This window comes from Physeter macrocephalus, chromosome 21, assembly GCF_002837175.3.
Source record: "Physeter macrocephalus isolate SW-GA chromosome 21, ASM283717v5, whole genome shotgun sequence".
Classification (NCBI taxonomy): Eukaryota; Metazoa; Chordata; class Mammalia; order Artiodactyla; family Physeteridae; genus Physeter; species Physeter macrocephalus.
Genome location: NC_041234.1, coordinates 21995923 through 22016546, shown reverse-complemented (window position 1 = coordinate 22016546; position 20624 = coordinate 21995923). Strand labels below are relative to the sequence as shown.

General features: G+C 43.4%; 1 protein-coding gene across 1 annotated transcript; it reads right to left on the bottom strand.

Moving 5' to 3' along the window:
• Window positions 1-9379: 9379 nt before the first annotated feature.
• MID1IP1 (MID1 interacting protein 1) lies at window positions 9380-11665 on the bottom strand. Its single transcript, XM_007113909.2, has 2 exons — window positions 11438-11665; window positions 9380-11172 (listed from the first exon to the last, which is right to left on the bottom strand). The coding sequence occupies exon 2, from the start codon at window positions 10905-10907 to the stop codon at window positions 10356-10358; it is 552 nt and encodes a 183-aa protein (XP_007113971.1). The 5' UTR covers window positions 10908-11172; window positions 11438-11665; the 3' UTR covers window positions 9380-10355.
• Window positions 11666-20624: the final 8959 nt, after the last annotated feature.

Here is a 20624-nt window from a genome sequence, read left to right as displayed (position 1 = left end):
GCCATCTTCTCACTCCCTGTCAGCCCCAGTTCTGGAATGGTTGCTTTAAGGTTGAGTTTATGCTCTTTGTGAGAGTTATTAACAAGATTCTAAAGCTTTTCTAGGGTAAATTCTCATCAGTGTATATACTAATAAGCAGTGAAATAAATAAAGGAAGAAAAAAGAGGAGAAAGAAAAAGAGACCTGGAATACTCACAGATTAAATAGTCAGAATAATCCAGAACATGGCTGTACTGTCTTATGAAGCCTAAATGAACAAATCAGGTGAGAGAAGGAGCTCCTTCCCCAAGGGTTTCCTTTTTCTCCTTTCCCTGGCACTCATATTTAATTAACAACTAGCAAACACTTACTTCAAGATTTTACAAATTATAATTTAATCTTTGTAATATCTTGAAGGTTCGGTTTTCCTTATAACAACTTCTTTTAGCCCTTCTTTCAGTATTAGGATTAGATTTGGCCACGAGCAACAACAGACATGGCAGTGGCTTAAACAAGATAGCAGTTTATTTCTGGCTTTTGAAAGCAAAGTTCAGAGGTAGGCTATACATGAAAATCAGAAACCCAGATTCCTTCTCTCCTGTTGTTTTGTTGTTCTGAACATGTTGCTGCTACCTTATTAGCTAAGATGGCTGCTGGAGCTCCAGCCATCCCATGTCATTCCATTCAACAAGAAGGAGAAAGGAACAAAGGTACTCTTCTATCCTCTAAAGACACCTTTTGGAAGTCAGATGTGAAACTCCTGCTTTCAGCTCGTTGGCTACAGCCTTGTCATGTGGTCACTCCTAGCTGTAAGGGAAGCTGAGAATTATAGCTTTTATTTGAGGTGATCCAGTTCCCAGCTAAAGCTGGAGGAATAAGGAGAGAACAGATATTGGGAAACAACAAGCAGTCTTTGATACAGTTTACTCATCTGTAGAATGAGAATAATATTAATACGTACCGCATAGAGTCCTTGTGAGTAGAAAATGAGATAACGCAGGAAGTTTGCCACACTCACAGTAATAAAGACTTCCTTCATAATAAGAAGGAAGTATACACAACAAGTGTGCACTGAATGGTAGTTCACTGCTATTACTATGAAGCCTGTGAGCTAGTATCTCCATTTTGCAAAAGAGAAAGCTGAAAATCCAAACAGTTAACTTCCCCAGGACACACAGAATGAACTGGAAGAACTGGGGCTAAATAGAGATTCTTTTACTCTAAATCCTGGTTTTCTTTCACCACTGGGTACCACCTTGCCTTCTACCTCACTTCACCACAACCACCTCTCTTAACGTCTCTCATGTTCACCAAGACAACATCTAATATGTTTCTCCATTGAAAAGCTTTTGTGCTCCACCCCAGCACTAACTGATCACCATTCAATGAGAGCTAGGAGTACCAGGTCCCAGTGGTGAAGACATCACTAATCAGAAGGTGCTGCATAATTGTATCTCTCATATATTACTGGTGAGAGGGTGTATGGTATAACCACTGTGGAAGACTCTTTGGCAGTTTCTTATAAAGTTAAATATACACCTATCTTATGAACTAGCAATTCCACCCCTATGTATTTATCCAAAAAAAAAAGAGACTTGAACTAGAATGTTATTTATAGATTTATTCATAAAAGCTAAAAGAAATAAGTTAAAAAATGGAAACAACCTAAATGTCCATCAACAGGAAAATAAATTGTGAAAATTTATAAAATGGAATACTGCTCAGCAATAAAAAGGAATGAACTACTAACTTAGGCAAAAGTATGGGTGAACCTCAAAAATATGTTGGGTGAAAAAAGCCAGACTCTAGAGTACATACTGTATGATTCAATTCATATGAAGATCAATAACAGGCAAAACTAATATATGGGGATAGAAATCAGAATAGTGGTTGCCATGGGGGGATGGGGGGAGATGATCAGAAAGGAATATAAGGAAATTTCTTAGGGTGATGAGAATGGTCTGTACCTTTATCGAGGTGTCAGTTACATGGGTGTATGCATTTGCCAAAACTTAACAAACTATACACTTAAGATCTATACATTTTATTGCACGTAATATGTCAATAAAAAAGAAAATAATAATGAGATGGGGGCTGCAGAAATAAATGCTACACATAAAGATCCAAAAATATCTTCAGAAGGGAAAGAAGTGAGAATTAAAAAAAAAAGAGAGAGTGGATCTAAGATCTTAGTGACAAAATATGTGATAAATAATGCCGCTATATTTGAATCAAGCCCTTTCAGTGCTACAGTGGCAGCCCCATAAGTAGTGTCTGTTTATGCAGGGCTACTGTCAACAAGATTAGAGCTTAAAGGAAAAATAAAGTCTCTTTCACAAAAGAAGACTAAAAGTACCATTCAGTCCTGTTTTCAACAAGTGGCTGTGTTTGAAATTCTCTATTTTAGCCAGCCCAAAAGCAATGAATGGATTAAGTGCCACAGGCTAGAGGCAGTGTTTTAGTGTCCTATTGCTTCCGTAACAAATTCCAACAAACTTGGTGACTTACAACAATGCAAACTTATTCTCTTACAGTTCTGGAAGTCAGAAGTCTACGATGGGTCTCACTGGGCTAAAATCAAGGTGTTGGCAGGGCTGTATTCCTTCTGGAAACTTTAGGGAGAATCTGTTACCCTGCCTTTTCCAGCTTATAGAGTCTGCCTACATCTTTTGGCTCGCGGTGCTTTTCTCCATCTTCAAAGCCATCGAGGGCAAATCAAATCCTTGTCATGCTGCGTCACTCTGACTCTGGCTCTTCTGCCTTCTACTTCCATTCTGAAAGACTCTTGTGATTACATTGGGCCCATCTGGATAATCAAGGATAATTTCTCCATCTGAAGGTCAGGTGATTAGCAACCTTAATTCCAGCTGCAGCCAACCTTAATCGCCCCTTGCCACGTAGGCAATATATTCACAGGCTCCAAGGATTAGGACACAGACATCTTTGGGGGACCATTACTCTGCCTACCATGTCGAGCTTTAACAGAACTGTAAAATGTTACTTATAACATCTCTCTCATCATCCATCACTTCTAATCCTTCTATTCTCTACATCAGCCATCAGATGAATGTTTCCAAAGGTTCCGGATTTATTTTAAGCTGTTACTCAGGTACAGGCGATAAAATAGACCGTGTTTCATAGATTACATTCTACTTTCAATTGTTTTCACTTATTTCTACAATCTCCTGAAATTTGGAAAAAGGTCTCTGTTCCAATTATCTATTGCTGTGTAACAAACAACTTAGTGGCTTAAAAGAATGAAAATATTTTGCACACAAGTCTAAAATTTGGGCAGTGCTCAATGGGGACAGCTTGTCTCTGCTCCACTTGGCATCAGCTAGAGTAGCTCCAAGGCTGGGGGCTAGAATCAATGGAAGGCTTGCTCACGTGTTTGGCAGTTTGATGCTGGTTGGTGGCTGGGACCTCAGTGAGGCTGTCAGCAGGAACACCTACATGTGACCTCTCCATGTGGCCTGGGCTTCCTCATAGCATTGCAGCTGGGTTCCAAAGATGAGTATCTCTTAAGAGACAGCCATGTATCTCATACAAGAGGAAGATGTATCACCCTTTATGGTCTGGCCTTGGAAGTGATGGTCACATTGATTTTGTCAAGGCAGCAACAAAGCCCCACCTAAATTCAAGGTGAGGAGACAGAGATTCTACCTCTTGATGGAAGAGCATTTAGGGCCAGAAATAACTCTGCAATCTCTTTTAGAAAATACAATTGGCCACAACTTCTCTGCCACTTTCCCATTTCTTCTCTTCATTTTTAAGTCTCCTCTTTCTTCCACTGTATGTGTCTCTCTTATATAGTTGCCCACCTTGGTCTTTTTTTTGTCCCTCACTCCTTCTATCTCAAAATCAGGTCAACCCTGAGTTGGCAAACAACAGTTTCATGAGGTGATGTAAGAAGACTATAGCATGTCCACAGAGGGACATCTAATTGCTGGAATCAGGGATTATTCAACCATTTTGGAGTGACAAAAATGGCAATTTCATATGCTTCAACCTAACATTTGCTGCCTGTCTAGGGAGAGGAAAAGATACCACAACCTACTATCAGAAGAGAAATGATTACCTCCCCACTCCTCAGGTTTCCAATGGGGGGTAGGGTCCTGAGAGATACCCTGCACTTCTCCATCACTTCCCTTATCACATTGACCCAGGAATGGTGGAGTGACATCTGGTAAATTTGGAAAGGTAGGCGTGGCTTGGCTTTTCTACTTGGGGCCTAACTGGCTGCAGGTATCAGGCCTTTTCCTTTGCTCCCCAACCCACTAAAGGGAAAGGGCTGCTGGTTTCTGAGATTCCTCCTAGACCCCAATAGCTGGGTTAAACATCTAAGTTTCTGGCACTTTCCCCTCCAACGTGTAAGCTATGAAAGCACTGTCAAGTATTCACCACAACAGAAATTAATTATACCCCCAAAGCATCCATGAGTTACAAGCTGCAATGTCAATCAGACGCCACAAAATACTACACCTTGTTCTGAATGACCAATGTACACTAACTACACTCCTTGCATTCTACACATAGTTTGGCTGCTAGGGAACATATGCATGTTCTTTCACAATGTATATGTTTCATTAAAAAAAAAACAAAACAGGGCTTCAAATTAACATCACATTGTGAACAACTAGAAAAACTTAAATACCTCTGTCAGAATTAACAATGTGGTACTTTCGTTTTCATCTTTCCTTGACTGCCGAGCAGGAAATCTCCTCAATTAGATGTATGCTAAGTAGAAAAAAATGCCATTATCCAAGGACACAGCAAGTCCTATCAGGTATTTCAACATGGCGGAAGAGTAGTCAGGTTTTAATTGGCCCTATTGAGCTCACCCACAAGCTGCAACCTTCTTTACCTCAGCAGTGTGGTATTCAAAAGGAAAAAAAAAAACTACAAAGTTAGTTTCTACCTTTGAAAACATCAAATGAATCATGTTCAGTTTCATCCTGTTAACTGAATGCTTGTTGATAAAAGTGCACATATCAACACTAGTAAGATTGGGATTGAAAAGTAAAATAGATTTGAGAAAACGCCCCACCTCCAACATTGTTGATTTCCTCACTAAAATAAAGAGCTGGGCTCTATGTTTTGCTAGTATTTTCCCAGTCTCCTTGTCTACTGGGTTGGAAGGCACTTTCTCTAGACAGTTCAAAGTCAGAAAGTGACCTGCTATAACTCTGTTCTTAACTAAACGATAAGAATTTTCTCCAGTCAAAATTCTTACCAGTTTGGGATTATTGAAGTTGGACACACCAGCAGATATATTTTTAAAACTGCTAGGCAAAGGGTTCTGAAACAATATACAAAGAAGTAATAAAATATAAGAAAAAGAATGGGAAGATACAAAAATTTTCCTCTTAAAAATAGAGAACGCCAAAACAGGAAGGGCCGATGAGATAGTTGTGGTTTTCGCAGGCTTTGTTTACACAGATGCACAACTATTAGTTTTCTGCTTTAACCTGACCAAGACTTTTGACGCCAAAAAGAAAACAGCTAACTCAATAATAATTAATAATAATAATAATAATAATAATAATAATAAAAACAAGATGAAAGAACATTTGAGGAGGTGAAATCTTCATGGTTTTATGGAAGATGTATCCATTTAGGTCTTTACCATAATCACCACCTTTCCAGCACTGAACAGCAAGCAGCTGGAAAAGGCCTGTATACAGATGTGGTTTTCCTTTTCCTTAACCAACATTTCACTAATTAAATAACATTCTTTCAGTGGAGCAAGAAGACTCGTGAGGGATGTGGGAGGGAAACAGTGAGAAAAAACATGGAATCCTCATTTGTCAATACTGGAAGAGGCCTTAAAGCTTGAGCTGCTTTCACCTCTTATTTCCTTTCTGCAGGCTTTCAAAACGTTTGTTCACCCTGAAACCCAGGGAGGCCAAGACAAGAGAACAAACGGGAACCTCCAGCCTACATTCTACCCCCTTATCTTTCCACCCAAGTTCCATCCTTGGACAGCCCAGTTTGCATGGCCAAGCCTTGTCCACCAACCAAGCCTGTCCATTATCGGGAGGATAAACTCAGGGCAAATGCCTATGAAATCCCTGGAATGGGCTTGGGGCCATCTGGACAGGGAACTCTGGGGAGCCAGGAACCCAAGTGTGGTCTAGAAGGAAGGGCACAAGCTCTGGGCATTCCCTTGGCTCTGAAGATTCCTTGCCCATGGGGAATTGCAAGGCCTTACAAAGAGTCAGTGTGGAGGCCCTCTAAAGTGGGGATCCCAGGGAAGGAGCCCTGGCTGCATGAGGCAAAGGACAGTACTGACTTCCAGATACCGAAATAGTTATATTGGTCATAGACTATCATTATCTCCACCACTTATCAGAAAGTTCTACATAGTTTCAGATGAACTAACTGGAGGTCTAATATTTAGAGTAACTCAAGAACAACCTTTAAATTTTCTTGAGTTATTTTTTAAAAAAAGAAACATGGCCTTGAAAGAAAAAAAAGTTTAAAAAATAATTTTAAGCTTAAATTATCTTGCTAATTAAAGCAACTTAGCCTTGATCAGAAACTACATAAAGTTTGAAATTTTAAAACGATTAATAATATTAATTTTTGAGACCAATCCAATAGTCCACGTTTAAATTTTTCATAAGCTTCGGATTCAGAATTTTTTATCTGTTGGGGGTAAAAATTACCTCTAGAATTTTAAAGAAAACATTCTTTCTGCCATTATTTTGTTCAAAACTCTTCAAAATAAATCACCCAAGGATGTAATGATTGGTATAAATGTACTAGATGCCCCATAAAAAGATAATTACCTTTGAAAAAGAAAAAAGGTATATGAACTTTGAGCCCTCAGTCCACCAGAACTGTATCCAATTTGCAAACATCTGAGAACCACAGGAGTAAGGAGAAGGCATGAGCGGGGAGGCGGGTGGAGAAGACGAGCCACTACCTTCCAAATGATTTTTGTTCAGCAATTAAAAGTGAAGAGGCATATGCAAATGACAATAACTTTCATTAAAAAAAAATTGTTAACAGTAGACTAGTTTTCAAGCTGGTCCAAAGAAGGATAATCCCAGCAGCTGTGACATGCTAACAATGGGTTCAGGTTCACAGCAAGAGTAAATCAGGCTAGACCACTAAGGAACACTGTGTAAATGTAAAACACGAAGGGCCCCATGTGAGCAGAGCAGAAAGCTGTTTTCAGAGGCAAACGCAGGCCTTCTCAAAGGCTTTGGTGTGAGGTTTTGATGTAGAAAATTCTTATCAAATGTAAATATCTGGAGGGTAATCAACTCCAATCTAAGCTGTTCCTTTTTGCCCAGCTCATCTATCCCTGCCTTCCCTTTAGTCCCAAATTGCCATGGAGATGGGCACTAGCAAACAACCATGATCCTGGAGAGCTCTTTGAAGGAGGGGCCACATAATTTTGCAACTTTTAAAATCTAGGAAGTACTTTGAGCTTCCTCAGGAAAGACCTAAAAATATGAAGTCACTTATCACTTTACCTCAGAAGTTAAGCGAAGTTTTAAATGGCTTGAGAAGTTTTAACAGGTAAATCTGGTCAGGGATCTGACTTTGTATTGTTGCATAAACTGAACTTGAATACAATAGTTATATCAGTGGAATAACACTTACTGGGCTTGGGAAACTGCTACTGGTTCATGAAAAAAATCCAATCCTCTTTTAACAGTGATCATCACTACTCCTAGGTCAGAATCACTATTTATATATAAAAATACTCTCACATGAATATTTTCAAAAAATAAAGTTAATAGCTTTATTTACAGTTTAGTTTTGCTGTCAACATCTACCTTTCTGTATTCTATATACAAGAATGTTCTGAAAACATCGTGTTAACATGTCATAAAATTCTTGCTATCACTTGCCCAAACTATGACTATTTGATTTTAATTCAGCTTCTTCCTTGAGTCTTTGAGAAAGGAAATAGTTTACCTGTGGTTTCATGTATGTAATTGAAATTATGCTTTTTAAAGTGAACATATTGTCCTAAACTTCATATATTCCTGGAGAAAGGCAGGGAGGGAGATAAAGATACAAGCCACGTTCAGAGAGCTGGAGAGAACCTGTAATGCCCCCTTCAGCAGTGCCTAAAGAAACTTCTAAGCATCAGACATTCTATACACCATCTCCTTTCACTCTCACTGCATCTCCACGAAGTAGGCCTTGTAGTTATTATTATGCCTAATTTCAAATGTGGCAACAAGCTTGGAGAGTTAAATTCTCAGAGTTAATATGTAATAACAAGAGGACTTGAACACACAACTTTCTGGCTCCAAGTCTTGGTGTTTCTACCATGTGGCTTCTGTAGTTTCCTTTGGATTTTTTGCTTGCACTTTGGGCTTTTCAAGGGGATACAGGGCAAGAGGCCATACACCTTACTTCTGGTGCTGCCTAGCTTATCTTTATATATTAACTATTAACTTTCTCTGGGAGCACAGGCACCAGCCTTAACACTTCCCCATTTTTTCACTGCTGCTAAAAGCTGATAATAGGCTTGAGCTGCCCACAGCACAAAAAAACTTTTTGCCTTTTTTTTTTAAACTGCAAAGTTATATGTATTTTAAATTCAAGCTCTATGAGCTTAGAGAATGTCTCATGACTTCAAGATCGAAAACTGAAGTTGATCCAACACTTATCCTCCCTAAACGAATCATGAAATAGAGAAAATACAGAGCATGGTGTTTCCCCTGTCCCACAGTCCCAGGAAAGCATCATAATGGCATCTAAGGAAGTGTTCCAAAGGGCCCTACTGCAATCATGCTCAGATCTGCTGTCCACAGCGGCAGACTGGCTCCCTGGAAAACTGGAAGCATTGCTGGACACTGCTCAACAAAGCTTAGCACTTCACTGGCAACTAGTCAAAGAGGCCACAGCACATGTTATAACACATTTAAGTCTCTCCTAAGATTAACACAAAAGACTTGTAAATAAAGACCTGCAAGATGTACGCACTAGTATTAGCTGGTGTTTTTCTTCCGACTCTTTACTTCTCAGTAGCCAAGTGAAATTTCTGCCTTTAAAATAAGTTTCTAGGCCTCAAAATGCATAGGTCGTGCTTGAGCCTCTTAAAAGATTCAAAATGTTAACTAAGCACACCAATAAGCTAGTCAAGTTGGTTGGAAACTGTAATATACATACCTTCCCAAATTCTTTGAATATTTATGAACTTTTTGGTGAGATGTATGTGCTTACCTTGGTACTGAATTAGAAATAAAAAGCTTGGAAGCTTCTTTCCAAACAAAACTGAACACTTAAGGAGATGATTATCTACCACTTTGAAATACCAGAGAAAAATAAAATTGGTTTTTGCTAAAAAAAAAAATCAATTAACTGTATTTTATTTAATTATTTAACTACTAAGCCTCATTGGTGGATCAGAAAGCAACAAACTTTTGTCAAATTTCGTTAACACATTTGCTTTTTTTTTATTTTTTAGAATATAATCTACATCTGGATTAAAAAAGTTTTAAATAAATTTAAGACATATAACAACAGTGGAACCCTTCATCATTCTATGTACAACACGGATAGAATGTCAGTTGGTTCCATTTCGGGTAAGTCCACTTTCTCATAATAACGTTATTACTTTCACTGAGTGGCACGCTTCGTACGAGCTGGCACAGTGCCAGCTTACCCACTTGGGGGGGGTGGTGGCGTGAAAGGGATGGGATAGGGGTACCACAGGACAACTCTACAGTGTAACAGAAAATCGTTAATAAAGTAGTACCGGTTACCGACAGACAGTGCTGTTTGTGCGCTTATCACAATGGAATCGCCGAAGTTTCAGAGCAAGGAGGAGATTGGAAATACTTAAGACGGGGCCACGGTTACAAAAAGAAATAGTGCAAACAGGAAAACTGATGCAACCCTAGCAGCGCTGCGGCCTCCACCAGCCCAACGGCAGGGCGGCGGAAGGCTGTGCGCCCGCCCCGCCTTCCCCAGCGCCCAGCTCCGGGCGGCGCTCCCAAATGTGGCAACCCAGCGCCGCGCCCTGGAATGGCCCTTTCTCGGCCCTTATCCTCCGGAAAGAACAGAAAAGAAACTCCAGGAAAAGCACAGACTGAATGCAGGGCGTCAACTCAGTCCTATTCCCACCAAAGTAGAACACAGCCCCCTCATTCCCCCTCCCCACACCCGCGGGAGAGGGAAGTCCTTGAGCACTACCCCACCTCTTTTGCCACCGCTTTCCTCTCCTCTCCTCTCCCCAAAGAAGCCCCCTCCTCCATGCAGCCCTGCCGCGTCCCCTGCACGTACGCAGCCCCCCAACTTTGCAGTCTGCCCATCGCGCCCTAGAGCCAGAAAGAAAATAGCTTTGAGGAAAGAGAGGGTGAGAGATGGGGCCGGGAAGGGTGCTGGGCAGCCGCGGGCGACCCGCCTCAGTGCCCCCAATTGCTGAAGCCGATCTCCTGCTTGTATCTATTAGTGAGGATGTTGGCTTTGCGCGTGAGTTTGGAGAGCACAGTGTGCAGCCCGCGCAGGTGGTAGTGGAACTGCTGTTCCAGGTCCTCCTCGCCGGCGTCGGCGCCCTCCAGGTGGCTCAGGTCCACCAGGATGTCCTTGGACTTCCAGGCGCTCCCCTCCTCGCTCCCCGCCGCCGGCGGCGGCTGCTGCAGGACCCCCCACTCGATGTCGTTGCGGATGGACTTCAGCAGCACATAGTGGCTGTACATGTCCCGAGAGGGCGCGAAAAAGCTGCCGTTGCCGCTGCCCGCGCCGGGGGCCGGGGGCGTGCGCTCCTCCAGGCAGCCGCCACTGCCGCCTACCTCCACGCCGACGCCGTTGTCCAGCCCGGGCTCAGCCAGTGGCACGTCGCGCAGCAGGCTGGGCACCATCACCGTCTGGTCCATGTTGTTCACGGCGCCGATGAAGCGATTCATGGCGTTAAAGAGCGAGTGCTTCTGGTTGTAGGTGTCGCAAATCTGCATCATGGTGGCCGCGCGGGCGCCGAAGCACAGGGACGCAGGGGCACGGGATGGCCGGGCGGGGCGAGGGGCTGTACGCCTTTCACGCGCTCTCTGAGGCCCGCGCCCGGGGCCTGGCTACAGCCGGTGCGGCGGGATTCCCGGCTCCTCCTCCGCCCTCTCCAACTCTCGTCTAGATCGCAGCCCGGCCCGGCGGGAAGCACGGCTTCTCCTGGCTCTGGCGTCCGGAAGCTCGCGATATCGGCGCGTGGCCTCTGGGTCGAGCCCTGGCCTAGTTGGGAGACGGGGACGAAAGAGCAGATTATTCACGCGGCTAGGGTGCCCGGCGCCCCCACCCGCGCGCACCTCCCTTCCTGGTTACAGCTTGTCTGGGACGGCTCCCGGGTGACTCCCAGCAGCCGGACAGTCGCACCTCCTCGCCCCCCGCCCAGGGCCGCGGAGAAAAGGAAGGGGTGCTCCCCACTCCCGTCTCCCTCCGCAAGGCCTGAGTCCAAGCACCCACGCTGACGGGGCAGAGGTGGGGCGGGGGTACGCACTTCCTCCGGCGCCTCGAGATCCCCTGCTGCTGGGTAGCTCAGTGTTCCCGCTGCTGGCTGCTGCTGCCTGCGGACGCTGCTGCGGTCAGTGGCCGAACTGTGACTGCGGGCGGTGGTGATGGCGTCGGCCCCCTACCCATCCCAGGTGCTCAATTTATAGAGCCCCGGAAAGGTGTCGCCGGCGCTCAGGGCCACCCCCCGTGTCTCCTCCTCCCGCCTCCCCGGTAGCGCGGAGATAAAAGGCCCGAGCTGGGGATGACCGCGAGTAACACTCCAGGCCCTTTCTACAGCGGGGGCGGGGCGCGCCGGGCCAGCCCCGCCTCTCGCCTGATACCCGGGCGGAGGGAGGGCGCAGAGGCAGGGCAGGGCAGGGCAGAGGAGGGACAGAACAGCCGCACCCAGCCGTCGCCGAGTGCAGAGCAGGCCAGCTTGGGGGGAGGGCCAGGCACAGAGCCGGTAAAGAAGGTGCCGGCGTCCGGTCCCGCAAGAGGGCGGGCTGAAGTGCGGGGGGATGGGTGCGCCTTGCTCACGCTCCCAGGGTGGGATGACCGAAGTGCAGGCGCCCAGGTTGTAAAGTGAGACCCCCAACCCCGCATCTATGCTGGCAGTGGTCCGGAAACTACCGATCCGGTTTATTAATAGCTGTCGGGGAAGAGGGACCCGCAGCAGCAGCAACTCCATCCCAAGACTCTTACGTAAGAAGGGTGACTGGGCATGCCGGGTGCACGTGGACGCGTGGTGCTCCCGCCGTGGCCCTGGCCTTGGCCAGCTGCTGGGGGAGGGGGACCTCGGAGGCTTTTGCCTCCCTGCTGGCGAGGTCTTTCCCAATATTTCCTGTAACAGCCTTTGCCAGGGATGAAGAGCGACCCACCATCGGATCTGCACATTTTTCCAAGAGATCAGATGTGACAATGCGGTGAAGCAACCAAATTCCTGACTTTTGTCCAAGTCCCGCTACTCAGAGATCTCAGGCCCCAGGCCGTGTGGCCTTTTGGCTGCCAAAGGGCCAGGAGAGAGTGACAGTAGGTAGGTCCGGTGTTGGATGTCTTTCATCATTTAACAGAAAAGGGGGGAGGTGTCCAATATTTTTTTTAGGAGGGGAGTTTGAAATGTACCTTTCCAAAAATAGGTCTTAAAACGCAAGGTCATTTAATAGGGCCTAAACTAGGTACCAAATCGCTGGATTTAACTTTTAAGAGCCTTGCGCCTTCAATTTCACTTTGAGACTCCAAACCACAGCCTGTTTTCATTTTTGTTTTACCATCTCGATCCCCATGCCATGTCTGTCCTTCATACACCAGTCTTCTCCAACAGTCCTACAGATAATTCAAGAAGACTCAAGTTTCTAATTTTGAATCTCTTTTCTCTAAAACCTTTCAGGGGTGCTTTTAGTACACTGTTTTTTCACAGGACAAAAAGTGCCAAAAGGGAGAAGCACATAATAAGAGGTTTTTTTTTTCCCTGTTTCTTTCACCTTAATAATATATATTTAATTTTTTCCCACAGAAAACTATCTTCCTAATTGTCTTTTGAATGAAACTGTGACTTGGTGCGACAAGGGCTGGACAGGAGTCAGTGACTTCTGGAGACAGAGCTCAGCCTGGGGAGCCCCCTTCCCAGGGCTTATTAGCTCTGCCAGATCATAGCCCTTGTTTTCTTATCTAGAAAAACTGGAATCATGTTACCTGCTCAACCTATCGGGGGCTTTGGGAGAATCAATGGAAAGGAAAATATAGAGCAAAAAAAGCAGTATATAAATTTCAAGCATTAAAATAATCTCACCCCCCTCTTTACACACGTGGCGACTTGCAAACTCTTCCGGCCCCAGTTTCCTTATCAATAAAATGGAGCTTCTCCCATGGGCTGTGCCAGATTTGGGGTGAATAAGATAATAGATGTACAAATTATTATGTAAATACAAAGTAGTTTACAAAGATGAAATTGTACTTTATGTAGGATCTTATCATAGTCTAAAGGTGTTTATGTGAAGAGTCAGAAACCTTAAAATGTGGAAATGGTCTATGATGATCTACAGACCCTTCCCCCCATTGCTTAAGCAACCGGCAAGCACAAAATAGTCCAGCTTGATTTTAAGCCCTTATGTGCAATGACATACAAAAAACATTGCAAGAAGTAATCTCGAAAAAAAAACACACACACATCAAGTTTCCAACAACTGATTCTCTATAAATTAAAACGTATTTTGTCTCCCATGACAGACCCTCTGGATATTTTAAGTCCGTATACCTCTGATGAAAACTTAGTATTCAAATCTGAGTTACTAAATGCCGGGATCCTGCCTCTTTTCTTCCCAGTTTCAGCAAAGTGTGATAATGACTCGCAGAAAACGGAAATTCAAGTGATCTAGCAAAGGGATCCCAGCAAAAAACGCCCAGCTTGGGAGAAAGCCCCTAATGCCTTCTTTTTGGCCTCCACTCCTCCCCGGTCGGTTTCCTTCCTTCTTCTGGTGTCGAGGTCACTCTCCATCCCCCCGTTTCTTGACTCCTGTTCTTTCACATTTCTTAAACACTATAAGAGAAAGATGGCTCATGCACCTGCTTGCAAAACTTCCCAAACCGGGCCTTCTCGGCTCCCGCAGGGGCAGAAGAACAACTCACGCCCACCCGGGTAACTCCTGAACGGAAAAGTCCGGAGCCAGAGCTCCCGGCCCTTGGAATCACCCCACCACCGCCCCTCCGGCTTCAGCCAATCAGGTGCCGTCAAGGGATATTATGCAAATAATCCTTCGTGCCCCAGCCAGTCAGGAGCCACGGCCCCCTCCCCCCAGCGTCCTCTTTCACCCCAGCCGAGACGAAGTGGCGGCGGCGTCCCTGGCAACCGGAGCGCCGCCAATTTTCCCCTCCACTTGTGCCTGGAAAAAAAAATTAAAATGGTTCCTTGGGGTCACCCGGGAGGGGAGCGGGCGGGTCTGGCCCGGCCGGAGGCGAAGAGCCTCCGCGGTTGCCCTAGGCGCTTTCCCAGTTGCAATCCGGAACAGGCTGGAGATGCCGAGCAACCTGCCCAGGCCTCATTTTGCCTTTGGAAAACAGAAGTCGTCTGGTGAGCAAACAACTTTTGAGTACTTTTTGCAGGCCAGCAGGCTCCAGGCCTCTGGTCTCTGCTTCCTCCCCAAAACGCTAAATTCTCAGTAAAAGCTTTGTCTGGAGTCTGGCACCCACCCCACTTCTTGGTCCACAGCTCCAACTCTGGAACTCAGTTCAGATTCTTAATTCCCACATTTACCTTCTTACTTCAGCAACCATAACATCACGTTTTGCTGGTCCATCTCCCAAAAAGCGTTCACAAATGACCCCTTCTGTGTCCTTTGGATAGTTCCGGGAAAGATGGCATTTAAAGTAACCAGAAATTCATAAACAAAATACAGAACAACAGTAAACTGGTCAAAGAAGGCACATTGGAGAAATAAGAGATTTGGCCTAGAGCTGGCGGGAGGGTGGTATCCTTGAAAAGCTAGAAACCAGCCCAACTCAAGATAGTGGAGACCCTGGATTACTTTGAGGTAGAAATTAGAAGGAACCACTTCATGCTAAGTGTCGTAGAAATATGACAATCAGACTGTTTTGTTAAAGGCCATGTCGTCCAGCCATCCACTTGTGCTGAAATTGCTCACAACATCCCCACCAAGTGGTCACCCTGGCCCACATTCTTGTAATTTCCATCTTCTAGGTTAGTTCTCCCATCTTGGAGCCCTCTGGGAGGCCATGCAGCACACCGTCAGATACCAATAGATAGGGTCTCCAATCCCCTATTTTTCAAGCCAGCTATTCCAAGTTCCTGCAGCAGTTTTTCGTGGTCTCTCTGGAGTTGCTCATCCATCCTGCTCACCGTCTCTTGAAGTAGCTCCACTTTGCTTGTAAGTGTGGCACCTGGAATTCATTCAAGCACCATCTTTTCTAGGACAGAATGGAGTGGCGTGGCCACCTATTTTACTGTAAATGGTAACTTTTCTAGATCATATTGATTGCACACAAGTGCTTGGAACTTAGACATGTTAACACATTTTAACTTCACAACAACCCTGAGAAGAAAGTAAGGATCACAGAGTTTAAGTAGCCAAAGTAGCAGAACTGGGATTTGACCTAGTTTGCTGATGCCAGAACCAATGTTCCTTCTACTACCCAACAAATATCTATTTCTTACAATGCTGCCTACTATTTAAATGGACTTCTTTTAACTGCTACATCCATATGCAGCTGGTTAACAAAACTCTATGTATCCCGTTCTTTTTTTTTAAATTGCATTATAGTTAATTTACAATGTTGTGTTAGTTTCAGGTGTACGGCAAAGTGATTCAGTTATACATGTATATATGTTCCTTTTCAGGTTCTTTTCCCTTATAGGTTATTACAAAATATTGAGTAGCGTTCCCTGTGCTATACAGTAGGTCCTTGTTGGTTATCTGTTTTATATATAGTAGTGTGTATCTGTTAACTCCAAACTTCTAATTTATCCCACCTCCCCCTTTCCCCTTTGGTAAACATAAATTTGTTTTCTATGTCTGTGGGTCTATTTCTGTTTTGTAAATAAGTTCATTTGTATCATTTGTCTTTTAGATTCCACATATAAGTGATATCATAAGATATTTGTCTTTCTCTGGCTAACTTCACTTAGTATAACAATCTCTGGGTCCATCCGTGTTGCTGCAAATGGCATTATTTCATTCCTTTTTAATGTCTGAGTAATATTCCATTGTATATATATATATATATACCACATCGTCTTTACCATTCATCTGCCAATGGATATTTAGGTTGCTCCCATGTCTTGGCTATTGTCAATAGTGCTGCAATGAACATTGGGGTGCATGTATCTTTTCGAATTATGGTTTCCTCTGCTTATATGCCCAAGAGTGGGATTGCTGGATCATATGGTAGCTCTATTTTTAGTTTTTTAAGGAACCTCCATACTGTTCTGCATAGTGGCTGTACCAGTTTACATTCCCACCAACAGTGTAGGAGGGTTTCTGTTTTCCACATCCTCTCCAGCATTTATTATTTGTAGACTTTTTGATGATGGCCATTCTAACCAGTGTGAGCTGATACCTCATTGTAGTTTTGATTTACATTTCTCTAATAATTAGCGATGCTGAGCATTTTTTCATGTGCCTGTTAGCCATCTGTATGTCTTCTTTGGAGAAATGTCTGTTTAGATCTTCTGCCCATTTTTTGATTGGGTTGTTTGTTTTTTAGAAATTGAGCTATATGAGTTGTTTGTATATTTTGGAGATTAATCCCTTGTCGGTCACATCATTTGCAAATATTATCTCCCATCCTATAGGTTGTCTTTTTGCTTTGTTTATCGTTTCCTTTGCTGTGCAAAATCTTTTAAGTTTAATTAGGTCCCATTTGTTTATTTTTGTTTTTATTTCCATTACTCTAGGAGACGGATCCAAAAAGATATTGCTGCAATTTATGTCAGAGTGTTCTGCCTATGTTTTCCTTTAGGAGTTTTGTAGTATCCGGTCTTACTTTTAGGTCTTTAACCCCTTTTGAGTTTTTGTATATGGTGTTAGAGAATGTTCTAATTTCATTCTTTTACATGTAGTTGTCCAGTTCTCTGTATCCCATTCTTGAGCAGGGCAGATCTTTTTGGACCAAAGTACAGAACTTTTAATTTATCTTACTTAAACTTTATCTCATTAGATTTAGCCCATTACTTCAGCCTGTTTCAATATTTTAGGTCCTAATTCGGTGCTCTAATGTATTTGGGTCTTACCCATACATTTGATAACTATCCTACATATTCATCCAAGTTATTGACAATTTACAGGCAGCACTGGCTGGGCAAAGGGCAAAGTACTTTGGAACATTTGGAAAGCTTCTTCAGCTTGATATCAGCCCATTAATTAGCATCTTTTATTAATTAATTAATTAGCACCTTTTGGCATATGTTGTTTCAGCCAGCTATGAATCATGTTAATTGTATAATCATCTAGCCTATATTTTTCTTCTTGACCACAGAATATTATGAGAGGCCTTGCTAAATGCCTTGCTGGAGTCCCAAGTTAATGGCCAGTTTTTCTTTTATGGAATCGGGAAGAAGGGCATTTTTGTCATCTGCCATGGAGGAGCTACTGTCACATGATACAAAAATGCAGAAATTGCATCATAATATTCCAAGTTAAAAGTGTAGGGGGTGGTATTTAATCTCAATGTGATCGTCATTATAGGAAACACCCTCATGAAGATTTAGTTGGGAGAAGATAGGAAGATGCTAAAACCTGGGAACATGGCAGTAGTGAGTCTGCTGGCCTGAACCTTAAGCTTTCAGGTTCTGGCATGTCTGAATATGTTGTGGTTAGCATTTTGTCCCAATCTTATTGTTATTTTTTTTTAAAGAAGATGTTGGGGGTAGGAGTTTATCAATTAATTTATTTATTTTTGCTGTGTTGGGTCTTCGTTTCTGTGCGAGGGCTTTCTCCAGTTGTGGCGAGCGGGGGCCACTCTTCATCGTGGTGCGCGGGCCTCTCACTGTCGCGTCCTCTCTTGTTGCAGAGCACAGGCCCCAGACGCGCAGGCTCAGTAGTTGTGGCTCACGGGCCTAGTTGCTCCGCGGCATGTGGGATCTTCCCAGACCAGGCCTCGAACCTGTGTCCCCTGCATTGGCAGGTGGATTCTTAACCACTGCACCACCAGGGAAGCCCCCCAATCTTATTTTTTAAAAGCCTCTTTATTATTTTTTTATTTTTTATTTTATATTGGAGTATAGCCGATTAACAATGTTGTGATAGTTTCAAGTGCACAGCAAAGCGACTCAGCCATACATATACATGTATCCATTCTCCCCCAGACTCCCCTCCCATCCAGGTTGCCACATAACATTGAGCAGAGTTCCCTGTAAAATACAGTAGGTCCTTGTTGGTTATCCTTTTTAAATATAGCAGTGTGTACATGTTAATCCCAAACTCCCTAACTATCCCTTCCCTCCACCCTTCCCCCCCTCCCCCCGTAACCATAAGATCATTCTCTAAGTCTGTGAGTCCGTTTCTGTCTTGTAAATACATTCATTTGTATCATTTCTTTTTAGATTCCGCATATAAGCGATATTATACGATATTTCTCTTTGTTTTACAATTAGTAGAAATTTGGAAACAAATTCATGTGTACACCATTAATAAGCGACTTTGTCATAATTATCATGGTTATAATTGTCGTTTTGTTCCTGGAAGAATATTAGACAGGGAAACGTTTTCCATCTTCAAGACACAGAACGTCTCGTGTAATTTCATTTTGTGCCAAGTGGGTGATTGCTTGGCTGGAAGTAGAAAGTGTTTGTGGCACAGAGTTCAGTCAGCAATATTTATCAAAAATGTTTATTTGGGGCTACACAGTATCTTTAGAAATGACTTACTTGGTTTCTATTGGAGGGGCTCAAATATCATTACAATCCTGATTTAAACTATAGATGAGGGACTTCCCTGGTGGCGCAGTGGTTAAGAATCCGCCTGCCAATGCAGGGGACACAGGTTCCATCCCTGGTCGGGGAAGATCCCATATGCCACAGAGCAACTAAGCCCGTGCCCCACAACTACTGAGCCTGCGCTCTAGAGCCTGCGAGCCACAACTACTGAGCCCGTGTGCCATGACTACTGAAGCCCGTGCACCTAGAGCCCGTGCTCCACAACAAGAGAAGCCACCGCAATGAGAAGCCCTCATACAGCAACTAGAGAATGCCCATGCACAGCAATGACGACCCAACGCAGCCAAAAATAAATAAAATAATTAAAAAAAAACTATAAGTGGAAATGCTGAGGTGATTCACATAGTAATTAGATTTTGGATTTTAGAAAGAACAACCTTGATTTACTTAACAAAAAGTCTATAAGAGAAAAAATGAACAACGTTGCTGTGTATGAAAACTTCTCTCTCTCATTTAGTCTCCTTCACTAGCAGATTATCTAAATCTTTGGGCTTTGGATTCAGAATCCAGAATATTACAAATTGAAGATTGTTAGGAATCTATGAAGTAGTAAATTAAGAAATTCTAATGTGGGTTTAGGGTTTGTTCATTCCCTCCTGTTTTTTCATTTAGTTTCAGATACCATGTTCAGCTTTGTTAGCTCCAGATTGAAGCAAACTGATGCCGCTAAGAATGACCATTTCAACTGCTTTTATAAATGTCACTCTTGACCTATTCTAGGGACCAGACCTCTGTACATTCAACCAATTGGTTCAAGTCCTTTGAATTTCTTTGTTCCATTTGTGTAATTCCTCCAAAGCTGGAAAATAGAGTGCTTGGGTTATTACTATCTAATGTCATGTTTACTCAAAATTCTATTTTTTATTTATTCAAGCATAGGGTATTAATTTGCCTTCCTTCTAGAACACAACTCTTAACCTATCTTCCAGACAGGAAGTCTCCTCTCCCCTCCCCTCCCCCACCGCTCCTCCCCTCCCCCTCCCCCTTCCCCTCCGCCCAACACTCTCCCTCTCCTCCTCTCCCTCCCTGCTCCTACCCCCCTCCTCTCTCTCTCCCCACCACAGGGCCAGAAATTGAAATGGGAGGAATGCTTAATAGGAGTATGATGTACTCCCAAGTCTCGAACTATTTTGGAATCCTTCTACGATCCATTCCAAACAATGAGGTGTGCAAGGAGGTCAAGTTCACCTACAAGATACTGTATATGATGGTATAATATCAATAAATTAACCACAGAAAAAATTAAACCCACCACACATTGCAAAGTAAGTGATTAATTCCAAACTTATGACTGCATTCTTACTAAGGCCATAGAAACATCCAAGTAAATTTGTGTTTAAATACCAAAATTAGGTAGAAATAAGTTTTCTCTAACAAACATTCTATCTACTTGAGAGGGTGGAGGTGTCAGATCACATAGTGTAATGGGAAAAGCAAAGCTTCTGGAGTCAGACCCATCCCCATCTCCCACCCCACAACCCCCAGGTGTAAATCACTCCTCTGCCACTTCCTAGCCTGTGGGCTCAGCGGAGACACTTACTCTCTGTAAGCCTCAGTTTCCTCACCTTGCAGAGTTAATGGAAGCATTAAAGATGAAGTATGCACCTTATAGGATATCAAGCATATGGTAGGCTGTTAATATGTCACCTGGTTATGATACATTTTCACTGTATATTGTATTAGTCTATATCATGAGGCTGTATATGAGAATTGTGAATGACAAGAAATGCCTGTATTTTCTTGTAGC

Coding starts and splice junctions, on each gene's coding strand:
- MID1IP1 (XM_007113909.2), bottom strand. CDS start 10,907: ATGATGCAGATTTGCGACACCTACAACCAGAAGCACTCGCTCTTTAAC.